The 19,568-nt window shown below is 38.7% G+C and overlaps 1 protein-coding gene across 1 annotated transcript in view; it reads left to right on the forward strand.

Moving 5' to 3' along the window:
• LOC311223823 (protein TALPID3-like) overlaps positions 1–19,568 on the forward strand; it is a gene marked incomplete at both ends in the record, with an annotated part of 71,181 nt that overhangs the window by 13,823 nt on the left and 37,790 nt on the right. The window contains 4 exons of the mRNA XM_084308588.1: positions 44–138; positions 12,378–12,440; positions 15,881–15,979; positions 18,528–18,632. Coding sequence (XP_084164714.1) covers positions 44–138; positions 12,378–12,440; positions 15,881–15,979; positions 18,528–18,632 — 362 coding nt within the window. The remainder of the gene's footprint in view (positions 1–43; positions 139–12,377; positions 12,441–15,880; positions 15,980–18,527; positions 18,633–19,568) is intronic.

A 19,568-nucleotide genomic window follows, 5' to 3' on the forward strand; every position in this document is an offset into this window, starting at 1 on the left:
CTCTTCTCTCTCTCTCTCTCTCTCTCTCTCTCTCTCGTCCCAGGACCGCCCAGACAGGGCCCCAGCCCCAGTAAACCCAATGTGGTCGTCCATGAGGTCTACTCTGACCACAAGAGACGACCGCAGCTACAAGTACAGGTAGGGTTCCGGTTTACTTACCTGTTACATCCTCCCAACCTACTGTAGTGTTAATAACATGGTGATAACATCCTACTGTAGTGTCAATAACATGATGATAACATCCTACTGTAGTGTCAATAACATGGTGATAACATCCTACTGTAGTGTTAATAACATGATGATAACATCCTACTGTAGTGTTAATAACATGATGATAACATCCTACTGTAGTGTTAATAACATGATGATAACATCCTACTGTAGTGTTAATAACATGGTGATAACATCCTACTGTAGTGTTAATAACATGATGATAACATCCTACTGTAGTGTTAATAACATGATGATAACATCCTACTGTAGTGTTAATAACATGATGATAACATCCTACTGTAGTGTCAATAACACGATGATAACATCCTACTGTAGTGTTAATAACATGATGATAACATCCTACTGTAGTGTTAATAACATGATGATAACATCCTACTGTAGTGTCAATAACATGATAACATCCTACTGTAGTGTCAATAACATGATAACATCCTACTGTAGTGTTAATAACACAATGATAACATCCTACTGTAGTGTCAATAACATGATGATAACATCCTCCTACTGTAGTGTCAATAACATGATGATAACATCCTCCTACTGTAGTGTTAATAACATGCTGATAACATCCTACTGTAGTGTTAATAACATGATGATAACATCCTACTGTAGTGTCAATAACATGATAACATCCTACTGTAGTGTTAATAACATGATGATAACATCCTACTGTAGTGTTAATAACATGGTGATAACATCCTACTGTAGTGTCAATAACATGGTGATAACATCCTACTGTAGTGTCAATAACATGGTGATAACATCCTACTGTAGTGTTAATAACATGGTGATAACATCCTACTGTAGTGTTAATAACATGGAGATAACATCCTACTGTAGTGTTAATAACATGATGATAACATCCTACTGTAGTGTTAATAACATGATGATAACATCCTACTGTAGTGTTAATAACATGATGATAACATCCTACTGTAGTGTTAATAACATGATGATAACATCCTACTGTAGTGTTAATAACATGATGATAACATCCTACTGTAGTGTTAATAACATGATGATAACATCCTACTGTAGTGTTAATAACATGATGATAACATCCTACTGTAGTGTTAATAACATGATGATAACATCCTACTGTAGTGTTAATAACATGATGATAACATCCTCCTACTGTAGTGTTAATAACATGATGATAACATCCTACTGTAGTGTTAATAACATGATGATAACATCCTACTGTAGTGTTAATAACATGATGATAACATCCTACTGTAGTGTTAATAACATGATGATAACATCCTACTGTAGTGTCAATAACATGATGATAACATCCTACTGTAGTGTCAATAACATGATGATAACATCCTACTGTAGTGTTAATAACATGATGATAACATCCTACTGTAGTGTTAATAACATGATGATAACATCCTCCTACTGTAGTGTTAATAACATGATGATAACATCCTCCTACTGTAGTGTTAATAACATGATGATAACATCCTACTGTAGTGTCAATAACATGATGATAACATCCTACTGTAGTGTCAATAACATGATGATAACATCCTACTGTAGTGTCAATAACATGATGATAACATCCTACTGTAGTGTCAATAACATGATGATAACATCCTACTGTAGTGTCAATAACATGATGATAACATCCTACTGTAGTGTTAATAACATGATGATAACATCCTACTGTAGTGTTAATAACATGATGATAACATCCTACTGTAGTGTTAATAACATGATGATAACATCCTACTGTAGTGTTAATAACATGATGATAACATCCTACTGTAGTGTTAATAACATGATGATAACATCCTCCTACTGTAGTGTTAATAACATGGTGATAACATCCTCCTACTGTAGTGTTAATAACATGATGATAACATCCTACTGTAGTGTTAATAACATGATGATAACATCCTCCTACTGTAGTGTTAATAACATGATGATAACATCCTACTGTAGTGTTAATAACATGATGATAACATCCTACTGTAGTGTTAATAACATGATGATAACATCCTACTGTAGTGTTAATAACATGATGATAACATCCTACTGTAGTGTTAATAACATGATGATAACATCCTACTGTAGTGTTAATAACATGATGATAACATCCTACTGTAGTGTTAATAACATGATGATAACATCCTCCTACTGTAGTGTTAATAACATGATGATAACATCCTACTGTAGTGTTAATAACATGATGATAACATCCTACTGTAGTGTTAATAACATGATGATAACATCCTACTGTAGTGTCAATAACATGATGATAACATCCTACTGTAGTGTCAATAACATGATGATAACATCCTACTGTAGTGTCAATAACATGATGATAACATCCTACTGTAGTGTCAATAACATGATGATAACATCCTACTGTAGTGTTAATAACATGATGATAACATCCTACTGTAGTGTTAATAACATGGTGATAACATCCTACTGTAGTGTTAATAACATGATGATAACATCCTACTGTAGTGTTAATAACATGATGATAACATCCTACTGTAGTGTTAATAACATGATGATAACATCCTACTGTAGTGTTAATAACATGATGATAACATCCTCCTACTGTAGTGTTAATAACATGGTGATAACATCCTCCTACTGTAGTGTTAATAACATGATGATAACATCCTACTGTAGTGTTAATAACATGATGATAACATCCTACTGTAGTGTTAATAACATGATGATAACATCCTACTGTAGTGTTAATAACATGATGATAACATCCTACTGTAGTGTTAATAACATGATGATAACATCCTACTGTAGTGTTAATAACATGATGATAACATCCTACTGTAGTGTTAATAACATGATGATAACATCCTCCTACTGTAGTGTTAATAACATGATGATAACATCCTACTGTAGTGTTAATAACATGATGATAACATCCTACTGTAGTGTTAATAACATGATGATAACATCCTCCTACTGTAGTGTTAATAACATGATGATAACATCCTCCTACTGTAGTGTTAATAACATGATGATAACATCCTACTGTAGTGTTAATAACATGATGATAACATCCTCCTACTGTAGTGTCAATAACATGATGATAACATCCTACTGTAGTGTCAATAACATGATGATAACATCCTACTGTAGTGTTAATAACATGATGATAACATCCTCCTACTGTAGTGTTAATAACATGATGATAACATCCTCCTACTGTAGTGTTAATAACATGATGATAACATCCTCCTACTGTAGTGTCAATAACATGATGATAACATCCTACTGTAGTGTCAATAACATGATGATAACATCCTACTGTAGTGTTAATAACATGATGATAACATCCTCCTACTGTAGTGTTAATAACATGCTGATAACATCCTACTGTAGTGTCAATAACATGATGATAACATCCTACTGTAGTGTCAATAACATGATGATAACATCCTACTGTAGTGTTAATAACATGATGATAACATCCTACTGTAGTGTTAATAACATGGTGATAACATCCTACTGTAGTGTTAATAACATGATGATAACATCCTACTGTAGTGTTAATAACATCATGATAACATCCTACTGTAGTGTTAATAACATGATGATAACATCCTACTGTAGTGTTAATAACATGATGATAACATCCTACTGTAGTGTCAATAACATGCTGATAACATCCTACTGTAGTGTCAATAACATGATGATAACATCCTACTGTAGTGTCAATAACATGATGATAACATCCTACTGTAGTGTCAATAACATGATGATAACATCCTACTGTAGTGTCAATAACATGATGATAACATCCTACTGTAGTGTCAATAACATGATGATAACATCCTACTGTAGTGTTAATAACATGATGATAACATCCTACTGTAGTGTTAATAACATGATGATAACATCCTACTGTAGTGTTAATAACATGATGATAACATCCTACTGTAGTGTTAATAACATGATGATAACATCCTCCTACTGTAGTGTTAATAACATGGTGATAACATCCTCCTACTGTAGTGTTAATAACATGATGATAACATCCTACTGTAGTGTTAATAACATGATGATAACATCCTACTGTAGTGTTAATAACATGATGATAACATCCTACTGTAGTGTTAATAACATGATGATAACATCCTACTGTAGTGTTAATAACATGATGATAACATCCTACTGTAGTGTTAATAACATGATGATAACATCCTACTGTAGTGTTAATAACATGATGATAACATCCTACTGTAGTGTTAATAACATGATAACATCCTACTGTAGTGTTAATAACATGATGATAACATCCTCCTACTGTAGTGTTAATAACATGATGATAACATCCTACTGTAGTGTTAATAACATGATGATAACATCCTACTGTAGTGTTAATAACATGATGATAACATCCTACTGTAGTGTTAATAACATGATGATAACATCCTACTGTAGTGTCAATAACATGATGATACCATCCTACTGTAGTGTCAATAACATGATGATAACATCCTACTGTAGTGTTAATAACATGATGATAACATCCTACTGTAGTGTTAATAACATGATGATAACATCCTCCTACTGTAGTGTTAATAACATGATGATAACATCCTCCTACTGTAGTGTTAATAACATGATGATAACATCCTACTGTAGTGTCAATAACATGATGATAACATCCTACTGTAGTGTCAATAACATGATGATAACATCCTACTGTAGTGTCAATAACATGATGATAACATCCTACTGTAGTGTCAATAACATGATGATAACATCCTACTGTAGTGTCAATAACATGATGATAACATCCTACTGTAGTGTTAATAACATGATGATAACATCCTACTGTAGTGTTAATAACATGATGATAACATCCTACTGTAGTGTTAATAACATGATGATAACATCCTACTGTAGTGTTAATAACATGATGATAACATCCTACTGTAGTGTTAATAACATGATGATAACATCCTCCTACTGTAGTGTTAATAACATGGTGATAACATCCTCCTACTGTAGTGTTAATAACATGATGATAACATCCTACTGTAGTGTTATAACATGATGATAACATCCTCCTACTGTAGTGTTAATAACATGATGATAACATCCTACTGTAGTGTTAATAACATGATGATAACATCCTACTGTAGTGTTAATAACATGATGATAACATCCTACTGTAGTGTTAATAACATGATGATAACATCCTACTGTAGTGTTAATAACATGATGATAACATCCTACTGTAGTGTTAATAACATGATGATAACATCCTACTGTAGTGTTAATAACATGATGATAACATCCTACTGTAGTGTTAATAACATGATGATAACATCCTCCTACTGTAGTGTTAATAACATGATGATAACATCCTACTGTAGTGTTAATAACATGATGATAACATCCTACTGTAGTGTTAATAACATGATGATAACATCCTACTGTAGTGTTAATAACATGATGATAACATCCTACTGTAGTGTCAATAACATGATGATAACATCCTACTGTAGTGTCAATAACATGATGATAACATCCTACTGTAGTGTCAATAACATGATGATAACATCCTACTGTAGTGTCAATAACATGATGATAACATCCTACTGTAGTGTTAATAACATGGTGATAACATCCTACTGTAGTGTTAATAACATGATGATAACATCCTACTGTAGTGTTAATAACATGATGATAACATCCTACTGTAGTGTTAATAACATGATGATAACATCCTACTGTAGTGTTAATAACATGATGATAACATCCTCCTACTGTAGTGTTAATAACATGGTGATAACATCCTCCTACTGTAGTGTTAATAACATGATGATAACATCCTCCTACTGTAGTGTTAATAACATGATGATAACATCCTCCTACTGTAGTGTTAATAACATGATGATAACATCCTACTGTAGTGTTAATAACATGATGATAACATCCTACTGTAGTGTTAATAACATGATGATAACATCCTACTGTAGTGTTAATAACATGATGATAACATCCTACTGTAGTGTTAATAACATGATCCTACTGTAGTGTTAATAACATGATGATAACATCCTACTGTAGTGATAATAACATGATGATAACATCCTACTGTAGTGTTAATAACATGATGATAACATCCTACTGTAGTGTTAATAACATGATGATAACATCCTCCTACTGTAGTGTTAATAACATGATGATAACATCCTACTGTAGTGTTAATAACATGATGATAACATCCTACTGTAGTGTTAATAACATGATGATAACATCCTCCTACTGTAGTGTTAATAACATGATGATAACATCCTACTGTAGTGTCAATAACATGATGATAACATCCTACTGTAGTGTTAATAACATGATGATAACATCCTACTGTAGTGTTAATAACATGATGATAACATCCTCCTACTGTAGTGTTAATAACATGATGATAACATCCTACTGTAGTGTTAATAACATGATGATAACATCCTCCTACTGTAGTGTCAATAACATGATGATAACATCCTACTGTAGTGTCAATAACATGATGATAACATCCTACTGTAGTGTTAATAACATGATGATAACATCCTCCTACTGTAGTGTTAATAACATGCTGATAACATCCTACTGTAGTGTCAATAACATGATGATAACATCCTACTGTAGTGTCAATAACATGATGATAACATCCTACTGTAGTGTTAATAACATGATGATAACATCCTACTGTAGTGTTAATAACATGGTGATAACATCCTACTGTAGTGTTAATAACATGATGATAACATCCTACTGTAGTGTTAATAACATCATGATAACATCCTACTGTAGTGTTAATAACATGATGATAACATCCTACTGTAGTGTTAATAACATGATGATAACATCCTACTGTAGTGTCAATAACATGATGATAACATCCTACTGTAGTGTCAATAACATGATGATAACATCCTACTGTAGTGTCAATAACATGATGATAACATCCTACTGTAGTGTCAATAACATGCTGATAACATCCTACTGTAGTGTCAATAACATGATGATAACATCCTACTGTAGTGTTAATAACATGATGATAACATCCTACTGTAGTGTCAATAACATGGTGATAACATCCTACTGTAGTGTTAATAACATGATGATAACATCCTACTGTAGTGTTAATAACATGATGATAACATCCTACTGTAGTGTCAATAACATGGTGATAACATCCTACTGTAGTGTCAATAACATGATGATAACATCCTCCTACTGTAGTGTCAATAACATGATGATAACATCCTACTGTAGTGTTAATAACATGGTGATAACATCCTACTGTAGTGTCAATAACATGATGATAACATCCTCCTACTGTAGTAAGTGTTAATAACATGATGATAACATCCTACTGTAGTGTTAATAACATGATGATAACATCCTACTGTAGTGTTAATAACATGATGATAACATCCTACTGTAGTGTCAATAACATGATGATAACATCCTACTGTAGTGTTAATAACATGATGATAACATCCTCCTACTGTAGTGTTAATAACATGATGATAACATCCTCCTACTGTAGTGTTAATAACATGATGATAACATCCTCCTACTGTAGTGTTAATAACATGATGATAACATCCTACTGTAGTGTCAATAACATGATGATAACATCCTACTGTAGTGTTAATAACATGATGATAACATCCTACTGTAGTGTTAATAACATGGTGATAACATCCTACTGTAGTGTCAATAACATGATGATAACATCCTACTGTAGTGTTAATAACATGGTGATAACATCCTACTGTAGTGTCAATAACATGATGATAACATCCTACTGTAGTGTTAATAACATGATGATAACATCCTCCTACTGTAGTGTCAATAACATGATGATAACATCCTACTGTAGTGTTAATAACATGATGATAACATCCTCCTACTGTAGTGTCAATAACATGATGATAACATCCTACTGTAGTGTTAATAACATGATAATAACATCCTACTGTAGTGTTAATAACATGATGATAACATCCTACTGTAGTGTTAATAACATGATGATAACATCCTACTGTAGTGTTAATAACATGGTGATAACATCCTCCTACTGTAGTGTCAATAACATGATGATAACATCCTACTGTAGTGTTAATAACATGATGATAACATCCTACTGTAGTGTTAATAACATGGTGATAACATCCTCCTACTGTAGTGTTAATAACATGATGATAACATCCTACTGTAGTGTTAATAACATGATGATAACATCCTACTGTAGTGTCAATAACATGATGATAACATCCTACTGTAGTGTCAATAACATGATGATAACATCCTCCCAGCCTACTGTAGTGTCAATAACAATAGTATGTGATGATAATAATAACAACAACAATACATTTAATTTGGCCATTCATCAGCCATTATCTCTTTCATTAAAGGGGCATTTAGCCAATTAACCTTAACCTTCATCCTATGGTTCTGTGGCGAGGAGGACGCGCTCTGGGTGATGCTCTCCTCTGGGTGATGCTCTCCTCTGGGTGATGCTCTCCTCTGGGTGATGCTCTCCTCTGGGTGACGTCATCCAGCAGGGTTTCTTTACACTAAGTCACAGTGCATTAACGGTACACTGTGCCACCGTCAACGTCACAGAAGCCATCGGCCTGTAGTTCACTGTGAGTGGCTCCCGGGTCAAACCATTTTACTGTGAGCGGCTCCCGGGTCCAACCATTTTACTGTGAGCGGCTCCCGGGTCAAACCATTTACTGTGAGCGGCTCCCGGGTCCAACCCTTTACTGTGAGCGGCTCCCGGGTCCAACCCTTTACTGTGAGCGGCTCCCGGGTCCAACCCTTTACTGTGAGCGGCTCCCGGGTCCAACCCTTTACTGTGAGCGGCTCCCGGGTCAAACCATTTACTGTGAGTGGCTCCCGGGTCCAACCCTTTACTGTGAGCGGCTCCCGGGTCCAACCCTTTACTGTGAGCGGCTCCCGGGTCCAACCCTTTACTGTGAGCGGCTCCCGGGTCCAACCCTTTACTGTGAGCGGCTCCCGGGTCCAACCCTTTACTGTGAGCGGCTCCCGGGTCCAACCCTTTACTGTGAGCGGCTCCCGGGTCCAACCCTTTACTGAACGTCTTCACTGTGAGCGGCTCCCGGGTCAAACCCTTTACTGAACGTCTTCACTGTGAGCGGCTCCCAGGTCAAACCCTTTACTGTGAGTGGCTCCCGGGTCCAACCCTTTACTGAACGTCTTCACTGTGAGCGGCTCCCAGGTCAAACCCTTTACTGAACGTCTTCACTGTGAGCGGCTCCCAGGTCCAACCCTTCACTGTGAGCGGCTCCCAGGTCAAACCCTTCACTGAACGTCTTCTCCAGAGAGAGACAAGAAGATAGATACCAGTCTCCTCTCTGTGCGTTCAGTAGAAAGCTATCTTGCTGCACGTTAGCCTAGCTTGGCACAATGAATGGAAGCGGACATGGCCGGTTAGCCTTCGGGAGAGGTGTTAGCGGACACTGCCTAGGGCTAACCGGCTTCCATTCATTGTGCTAAGCTAGGCTAACGTGCAGCCAGATAGCTTTCTACTGAACGCACAGAGAGGAAACTGGTATCTATCTTCTTGTCTCTCTCTGGAGAAGACGTTAAGCTAATTTCCCAAACTGTTGGCGTGTTCCTTTAACAGTAAAGTTAAAGTACTGCGTCTTTATTTATTACAAACAAAATATATGTCCAAATATTGGTTGCAGATAGAAGGGGGCTCAAAAACTCTGCCCAGCAAAATAAATGTAAATAATATTAATATTATATATATTATAATTTTTTTAACTTTTTTCGCTGGGAGCAGTTTTTGGTGTCCCCCTCGCGTGAATATTAAAGGCAACCAACTTGTGTTCGGCTTTTCTCTGATTGGCCCCGCCCCCACGCGCAGGCAAGCGCAGCCGTCCCACGTCCCAAATGAAATCCAAAGAGCAAGCGCGGCAGCGCGGGCAACCAACTTGTGTAGTGTTGGGCTGCTGTTCCAACAAACTTGTGTTGGGCTGCGGTAGCAGTGGAGCGCTGCTGACTGATTATTATGTTTCGCGTTTTTAACAACCAACGGTAGATTCACTCGTCACTGTACATGTATAAACAAAGCCCATACAGTTATGAAATAATAAACACTGTTGTGTTGGGCTGCGGTAGCAGTGGAGCGCTGCTGACTGATTATTATGTTTCGCGTTTTTAACAACCAACGGTAGATTCACTCGTCACTGTACATGTATAAACAAAGCCCATACAGTTATGAAATAATAAACACTGTTAGGACTCGCAATAATAAACACTGTTACGACTATCTGACTCTTAATAATAAACACTAGTGTTAGGACTATCTGACTCTTACTAATAAACACTGTGTTAGGACTATAAACACTGTTAGGACTATCTGACTCTTAATAATAAACACTGTTACAGTGTTAGGACTATCTCGAGTCACGCGTCACTACTGTAACTAGAAACTCTGGGTGTCACTGTACATCAGTAACGTTATTTCGCGTTTTTAACGTCAGCGGGGCGATGCAGTGGTTTGTCGCCGGCTTCCGTGCACCGCCGCCGGCTCTACTCGGTCCAGCTCCAGCAGCAGCGGCCGTTCCTCCGTTGTAGAACGAAGCCCTTCAATGACAGAGCTCTCATATTTTGCGAATGCATAAACTATGTCTTAAATTATGGCTATGTGTCTAATATGGCTGTCGCTTATCAATGACTTCGCGACAGCCATATTAGACACATAGCCATAATTTAAGATATAGTTTATGCATTCGCAAATATGAGAGCTCTGTCATTGAAGTGGGTGGTGGCAGTGTAACAACGTTCACCCTGATGTAAAGTAGCGATTTTTATTGTTTTGTCATGACAACCCAATTACATAATCCAACATATGTGTAAAGAAACAACATATTCCAGTTAACGGTATATTTTTTAATGATTCATTACGGTATAAATTAGGTTAACTGGAGCTGTGGAGGCTCCTTGCTGAAGAGCCAGCGGGGCGACGCGGTTGTTCATTCACCGGCTTCCGTGCGCCGCCCGCGGCTTGACTCGGTTCAGCGTTCACCCTGCTGTAAAGTAGCGATTTTTATTGTTTTGTCATGAAAACCCAATTACATAATCCAACATATGTGTAAAGAAACAACATATTCCAGTTAACGGTATATTTTTTAATGATTCATTACGGTATAAATTAGGTTAACTGGAGCTGTGGAGGCTCCTTGCTGAAGAGCCAACGGGGCGACGCGGTTGTTTTTTCCCCGGCTTCCGTGTGCCGCCCGCGGCTTGACTCGGTTCAGCTCCAGCAGCAGCAGCGGCCGTTCCTCCGTTGTAGGAAGCCCTTCAATGACAAGCACTCTCATATTTTGCGAATGCATAAACTATATCTTAAATTATGGCTATGTGTCTAATATGGCTGTCTCAAACACAAGGACCTCCTCCTCTCAAGAGCACCTGGGGGAGCCTCATGCGCATGCGCGGCTCTCTGCCGCGACTGCAGCGTCTCTCTTGTCTCTCTTGCCGCAAGGCCGCGTGCTAGTGGATTGATTGATTGGCCGTGTGGCCAATCAGAGAAACGCTGAACGAAAAGCTGAACACAAGTTGGTTGCCTTTAATATTCACGCGTCCCCCTCTGGGAGGCGCTCTAGGCAACCGCCTATGTCGCCTATAGGAAGCTCCGCCCCTGGCTCTTGGGAACAGGCGCTGCTCTCATCCGCTACTCTCTCTGCTGTCCGGAAAGATGATGATCGGATGAGTGTTTGTAGGGATCAGGAGACCATCATGTTGGAGAGACCTGATGGTAACGCTGTGTGTGTGTGTACTTGTATTCGGAAGTCTTGGCCATGTATACAAATGCACCATGACCGGTCTGAGAATTGCTGCAATGTCTAAAAGAAAAGCCAAACAAATTGCCAAATATTGCTCTGTCTCAGCTATTATTGGCAGCTTAGCCGCGTAGAGAAGGAGGTGCTATGTGTACCCTTAAGTGTTCAGTGCTGCTTGGCCCTGATACATTTGATTCCCTGTTTATGTAATATAATTTGTGGAACCAAATAAAGTATTCAAATGTGTGTGTGTGTGTGTGTGTGTGTGTGTGTGTGTGTGTGTGTGTGTGTGTGTGTGTGTGTGTGTGTCTACTGTAGGTTCAGCCCAGTGTCAACATAGAACCAACCACCCCCAGCCCTACTGCTACGACTGACCAACAGGTACACACACACACACACACACACACACACACACACACACACGCACGCGCACGCACACATGCACACGCACATGCACACACATGCACACACACACACACATGCACACACACACACACACACACACACACACACACACACACACACACACACACACACACACACACACACACAACAGACACAGGTAAGTATGTTTACTTTTTCCCCTTTTGGGGGGACATTGCATTAACTTTAAAGGCACAATGAGTAGAACTTTCCTAAAACGTTGCCCTTGTTGTACCGGGATGCAAACGTATTACCTTTCGGCAATAGTCTGCATTTTTTTTATCCAATATAGATAATAATAATAATAATAATAATAATAATAATAATAATAATAATAATAATAATAATAATAATAATAATAATAATAATAATAATAATAATAATAATAATAATAATAATAATAATAATACATTTTATTTGTAGTGCACTTTACATTTCACAATGAAAGCTCAGAGTGCTACAGGTTAAAAACAAAGCAAAGCTAGGGGCAATTCCCAATACACAAAACAAAGACAAAGTGGAATTTAGACAAAGGCTCTATTAACACTTTGACGACCGATGGGCTTAGTCTAATTAGTGGCTAGAGGTCCGGGGAATGTAAACAAACATGTGGGTTTTCTAACAGCTATATCTATACTTTATAGTGTTGCTATCTGTCCATTATCATTGTCAATTGAGTGCATAAACCGTCCCTTCAAAATGGCTTGAAGAAAAAAAAAAATCATCGGTAGGTTGTCATTTTATAGCGCCGTGAATATAAGCTTTATCGCAGATTTCGTCTCATATATTTTCTGGAAAGCTAGTTATGGAGCTAAAGGCTACTAACGTTATATTCAACGGCATTTCCGTTTTATATATGCTAAAGAAATAACACAAACTGCATATGTGTGTGTGTGTGTGTGTGTGTGTGTGTGTGTGTCTGTGTGTGTCTGTGTGTCTACTGTAGGTTCAGCCCAGTGTCAACATAGAACCAACCACCCCCAGCCCTACTGCTACGACTGACCAACAGGTACACACACACACACACACACACACACACACACACACGCACACGCACACGCACACGCACACACGCACGCACATGCACACACACACACACACACACACACACACACACACACACACACACACACACACACACACACACACACACACACTAACAGACACAGGTAAGTATGTTTACTTTTTCCCCTTTTGGGGGGACATTGCATTAACTTTAAAGGCACAATGAGTAGAACTTTCCTAAAACGTTGCCCTTGTTGTACCGGGATGCAAACGTATTACCTTTCGGCAATAATCTGCATTTTTGTATCCAATATAGATAATAATAATAATAATAATAATAATAATAATAATAATAATAATAATAATAATAATAATAATAATAATAATAATAATAATAATAATAATAATAATAATAATAATAATAATAATGATAATACATTTTATTTGTAGTGCACTTTACATTTCACAATGAAATCTCAGAGTGCTACAGGTTAAAAACAAAGCAATTCCCAATACAATTCCCAATACACAAAACAAAGACAAAGTGGAATTTAGCCAAAAGCTCTATTAACACTTTGACGTCTCATATATTTTCTGGAAAGCTAGTTATGGAGCTAAAGGCTACTAACGTTATATTCAACGGCATTTCCGTTTTATATATGCTAAAGAAATAACACAAACTGCATATGATCCGGGTTCTCCCAACGCATGTATGGATGAAAGGGGGGCGGCGGGGGACGGCGTTTAGTATTATTGATTACCAATACAGTGTCCGTGTAACTAGCCACATTCACTGATCGAATGCTTGCGTCTCACAACAATGTCTGATCCGGCTGTAATTTAGGTGAATAAGGTCTTACCGTCAGCCCGTTGGATACCCTACAGCATTTCCCCGTTATCGATCGGCATCTGGTAGATCGATATGTCCATTGGTTGATGATAAATCCCCTTATTCCATGGTGAAATCTGCGATTCGAAACGTAATCAACGGTGCATGCTGTTGGTTCGGGATCAGGGTAATATGAAATGCCATTGGAAGGTAAATTTTATTTTCCCATTCACCCACATGGTATACTGCAGTGGAGCGATGGCGCCCCTAAGAGGATCTGGCCGGTATTGCATGTTTGCAATTCCACAGACGAGGGTAGATCTGCAGAGCCGGTCGGGGATCTTGATCCGGTTATTAATATGGAATAAAACAATAACAACTTGCCACGGCTATGTACGTGCCTCTGGTCCACAACGCATGGCACCGAAAGCTGTATATATACGTGGCCGGTCCCCATTGTGTTAAAGGAACACTCCAACATTTTGGGAAATTAGCTTATTTGCCATCTACCCTGGAGTTAGACAAGAAGATGCACCTTTTTCTTCTCTGTGCATGCAGTAGGAGTAGGAAGTCGTTGGGAACTATAAATGGAGGAACCTACTTCCAGTGACTGACGCTAAGCTAGGCTAACGGTGCATGTCTTCCTACTCCGGCTAGTTAGCAACAAGCCCCACGCAGTTCCTCACACTAGCTCCGGCTAGTTAGCAACAAGCCACGCAGTTCCTCACACTAGCTCCGGCTAGTTAGCAACAAACCATGCTGTTCCTCACACCAGCTCCGGCTAGTTAGCAACAAACCATGCTGTTCCTCACACTAACTCTGGCTAGTTAGCAACAAACCATGCTGTTCCTCACACTAACTCCAGCTAGTTAGCAACAAACCATGCTGTTCCTCACACTAATTCTGGCTAGTTAGCAACAAACCATGCTGTTCCTCACACTAACTCCAGCTAGTTAGCAACAAACCATGCTGTTCCTCACACTAACTCTGGTTAGTTAGCAACAAACCATGCTGTTCCTCACACTAACTCCAGCTAGTTAGCAACAAACCATGCTGTTCCTCACACTAACTCTGGCTAGTTAGCAACAAACCATACTGTTCCTCACACTAGCTCCGGCTAGTTAGCAACAATCCACGCTGTTCCTCACACCAGCTCCGGCTAGTTAGCAACAAACCAACGCAAGGTCAACGGGGTCGAGCTCCTGTCTGTACAGCTGACTGAAGCTCAGTGGTTCGGGAAGTAGAGCGGTTGTCTGGTAATCCAGAGGTTCCCGTTTCGATTCCCGCTCTTCCCAGGGCAGCGTGTCAAAGTGTCCTTGAGCAAGACACTTAACCCCCTAACTACTCCCGATGAGCCGGTCGGCACCTTGCATGGTCACCTCCGCCGTCGGTGTGTGAATGTGTGAACGGGTAAAATGTGAGGAACAATTTGTAAAGCTCTATATATAAATGCATCATTTACCATTTACTGTGGAGTAGATCTCAGAGCGTCGGGTCAGTACTGTTGCTTGCTTTCAAATTGTGCTCAACTGTGAGAGATCGACACGCTCCTTTTTAGTTTCAGACGGTGGAGATTATTGAGAGGAAGATCGTATGTGATGAGGAGGAGGAAGAGGACGTTTTCCCTGGAACAGATTTCCTGACTGTGGCTGATATTGTCCAGGTAATAGTGTTTAGACCAAGGTCACATGTTCTACATCAAGTAGTATTTTGTTTATTTACACATATAAAAACAATTACATATAATACAATATAATCCACAAAGAGATGTGAAGGACATTTGCCTAAAAACCCTCTAGGGGCTTGCATGTGGCATTCTCCAAGAAGCTAAATTATACTCAGATTACATCAATATATATATATAAAAAAAATAAAAGTAGGATGCCATACGGCTTCAAGTTTAGAGAAAATAAAGTAAAGAAACTACAAATAATGACAGGAAGAAATGAAGAAAATACAACAAAAATAATACAACCTCTGAAAAGAAAGCCATCAGACCACAGTTTGTGAAGGGAGCCCATATGGAAAATATTGGTGAGCTAGGAGATGTGATTTCAGTGCTCTTTTAAACTTCAGAAAAGAAAAATCCAAAATATGTGGAGGCAAAGAGTTCCACAACTTTGACCCTCGGTAGAGTATACTAAACTGAGATTGGGAAGTGCTCATGAAAGAAAGGGGTCTCTTTTTAATTAAATAACTATACACAAATAAACCAATCTGGAGATGATTCACTTGATAAACACTGAGGATACCTAACTTATGAAATAGAGGCTGAGAAGAAAGAAAGTTTGGTCTGATGAGTAGTAAATAGGGATGTCCGATATTATCGGCCTACCGATATTATCGACCTACCGATATTATCGGCCGATATTGGCATTCAAATGTGATATCGGAAATGATCGTATCGGTTTTCAACACCACCTCCACACTTAAACCCACCAGAATGCAGTTTTTTTTTAACATTTATTTAACCTTTATTTACCCAGGCAAGCAAGTAAGAACAAATTCTTATTTTATTTATTGTGAAAAGTATAATGTTGTGTTTTTGGGGGGGGAAACCCAGCATATCGGTATTGGTTGATATCGGTATCGGAAATTAAGAGTTGGTCAATATCGGTATATCAGATATCTGTAAAAAAAGCCAATATTGAATATCCCTAGTAGTAAACATACTGTACAGTAGGCTCCATCAAGCACCAACTGGGTTTCTTAAGGATTCCCTCCAGGTGTATTTTAAACCCTTAAAAGAATTTCTACATTGAATAACAATCTATATAAATATGCCTTTTCCACCAAATCGTTCAATAAACTACTGGAAATGGCTTAGCAGCATCTCTACACCTTTGCCCTCATTGAAAATACAAGGAACTATGAATATGGTAATTGACAATGAGCACCCATTGACATTCACCAGTAAATGCAAGTCGGCAGCTTATATTCTTTCGATAAATGTCAATACCTACTCAGCCGTCTGTGCTGAAGCTAAAGGTGTCAAGTTACCACTATTGCACCGTGAGAGGTTCAGACTGTTAGTGACATTCATTCGCCCACATGGTATACTGCAGTGGAGCGAAGGCGCCCCTAAGAGGATCTGGCCGGTATTGCATGTTTGCGATTCCACAGACGAGGGTAGATCTGCAGAGCCGGTCGGGGATCTTGATCCGGTTATTAATATGGAATAAAACAATAACAACTTGCCACGGCTATGTACGTGCCTCTGGTCCACAACGCATGGCACCGAAAGCTGTATATATACGTGGCCGGTCCCCATTGTGTTAAAGGAACACTCCAACATTTTGGGAAATTAGCTTATTTGCCATCTACCCTGGAGTTAGACAAGAAGATGCACCTTTTTCTTCTCTGTGCATGCAGTAGGAGTAGGAAGTCGTTGGGAACTATAAATGGAGGAACCTACTTCCAGTGACTGACGCTAAGCTAGGCTAATGGTGCGTGTCTTCCTACTCCGGCTAGTTAGCAACAAGCCACGCAGTTCCTCACACTAGCCCCGGCTAGTTAGCAACAAACCATGCTGTTCCTCACACCAGCTCCGGCTAGTTAGCAACAAACCATGCTGTTCCTCACACTAACTCCGGCTAGTTAGCAACAAACCATGCTGTTCCTCACACTAACTCCGGCTAGTTAGCAACAAACCATGCTGTTCCTCACACTAACTATGGCTAGTTAGCAACAAACCATGCTGTTCCTCACACTAACTCTGGCTAGTTAGCAACAAACCATGCTGTTCCTCACACCAGCTCCGGCTAGTTAGCAACAATCCACGCTGTTCCTCACACCAGCTCCGGCTAGTTAGCAACAAACCAACGCAAGGTCAACAGGGTCGAGCTCCTGTCTGTACAGCTGACTGAAGCTCAGGGGTGACAGTGGTTTGGGAAGTAGAGCGGTCGTCTGGTAATCCAGAGGTTCCCGTTTCGATTCCCGCTCTTCCCAGGGCAGCGTGTCAAAGTGTCCTTGAGCAAGACACTTAACCCCCTAACTACTCCCGATGAGCCGGTCGGCACCTTGCATGGTCACCTCCGCCGTCGGTGTGTGAATGTGTGAACGGGTAAAATGTGAGGAACAATTTGTAAAGCTCTATATATAAATGCATCATTTACCATTTACTGTGGAGTAGATCTCAGAGCGTCGGGTCAGTACTGTTGCTTGCTTTCAAATTGTGCTCAACTGTGAGAGATCGACACGCTCCTTTTTAGTTTCAGACGGTGGAGATTATTGAGAGGAAGATCGTATGTGATGAGGAGGAGGAAGAGGACGTTTTCCCTGGAACAGATTTCCTGACTGTGGCTGATATTGTCCAGGTAATAGTGTTTAGACCAAGGTCACATGTTCTACATCAAGTAGTCTTTTGTTTATTTACACATATAAAAACAATTACATATAATACAATATAATCCACAAAGAGATGTGAAGGACATTTGCCTAAAAACCCTCTAGGGGCTTGCATGTGGCATTCTCCAAGAAGCTAAATTATACTCAGATTACATCAATATATATAAAAAAAAAAAAAAAAAAAGTAGGATGCCTTACGGCTTCAAGTTTAGAGAAAAGAAAGTAAAGAAACTACAAATAATGACAGGAAGAAATGAAGAAAATACAACAAAAATAATACAACCTCTGAAAAGAAAGCCATCAGACCACAGTTTGTGAAGGGAGCCCATATGGAAAATATTGGTGAGCTAGGAGATGTGATTTCAGTGCTCTTTTAAACTTCAGAAAAGAAAAATCCAAAATATGTGGAGGCAAAGAGTTCCACAACTTTGACCCTCGGTAGAGTATACTAAACTGAGATTGGGAAGTGCTCATGAAAGAAAGGGGGCTCTTTTTAATTAAAGAACTATACACAAATAAACCAATCTGGAGATGATTCACTTGATAAACACTGAGGATACCTAACTTATGAAATAGAGGCTGAGAAGAAAGAAAGTTTGGTCTGATGAGTAGTAAATAGGGATGTCCGATATTATCGGCCTACCGATATTATCGGCCGATATTGGCATTCAAATGTGATATCGGAAATGATCGGTATCGGTTTTCAACACCACCTCCACACTTAAACCCACCAGAATGCAGTTTTTTTTAACATTTATTTAACCTTTATATTTACCCAGGCAAGCAAGTAAGAACAAATTCTTATTTTATTTATTGTGAAAAGTATGCATAATGTTGTGTTTTTGGGGGGGGAAACCCAGCATATATCAGTATTGGTTGATATCGGTATCGGAAATTAAGAGTTG

The sequence above is a fragment of the Notolepis coatsorum genome, assembly GCF_963971535.1.
Source record: "Notolepis coatsorum genome assembly, chromosome: 2".
Taxonomy (NCBI): domain Eukaryota; kingdom Metazoa; phylum Chordata; class Actinopteri; order Aulopiformes; family Paralepididae; genus Notolepis; species Notolepis coatsorum.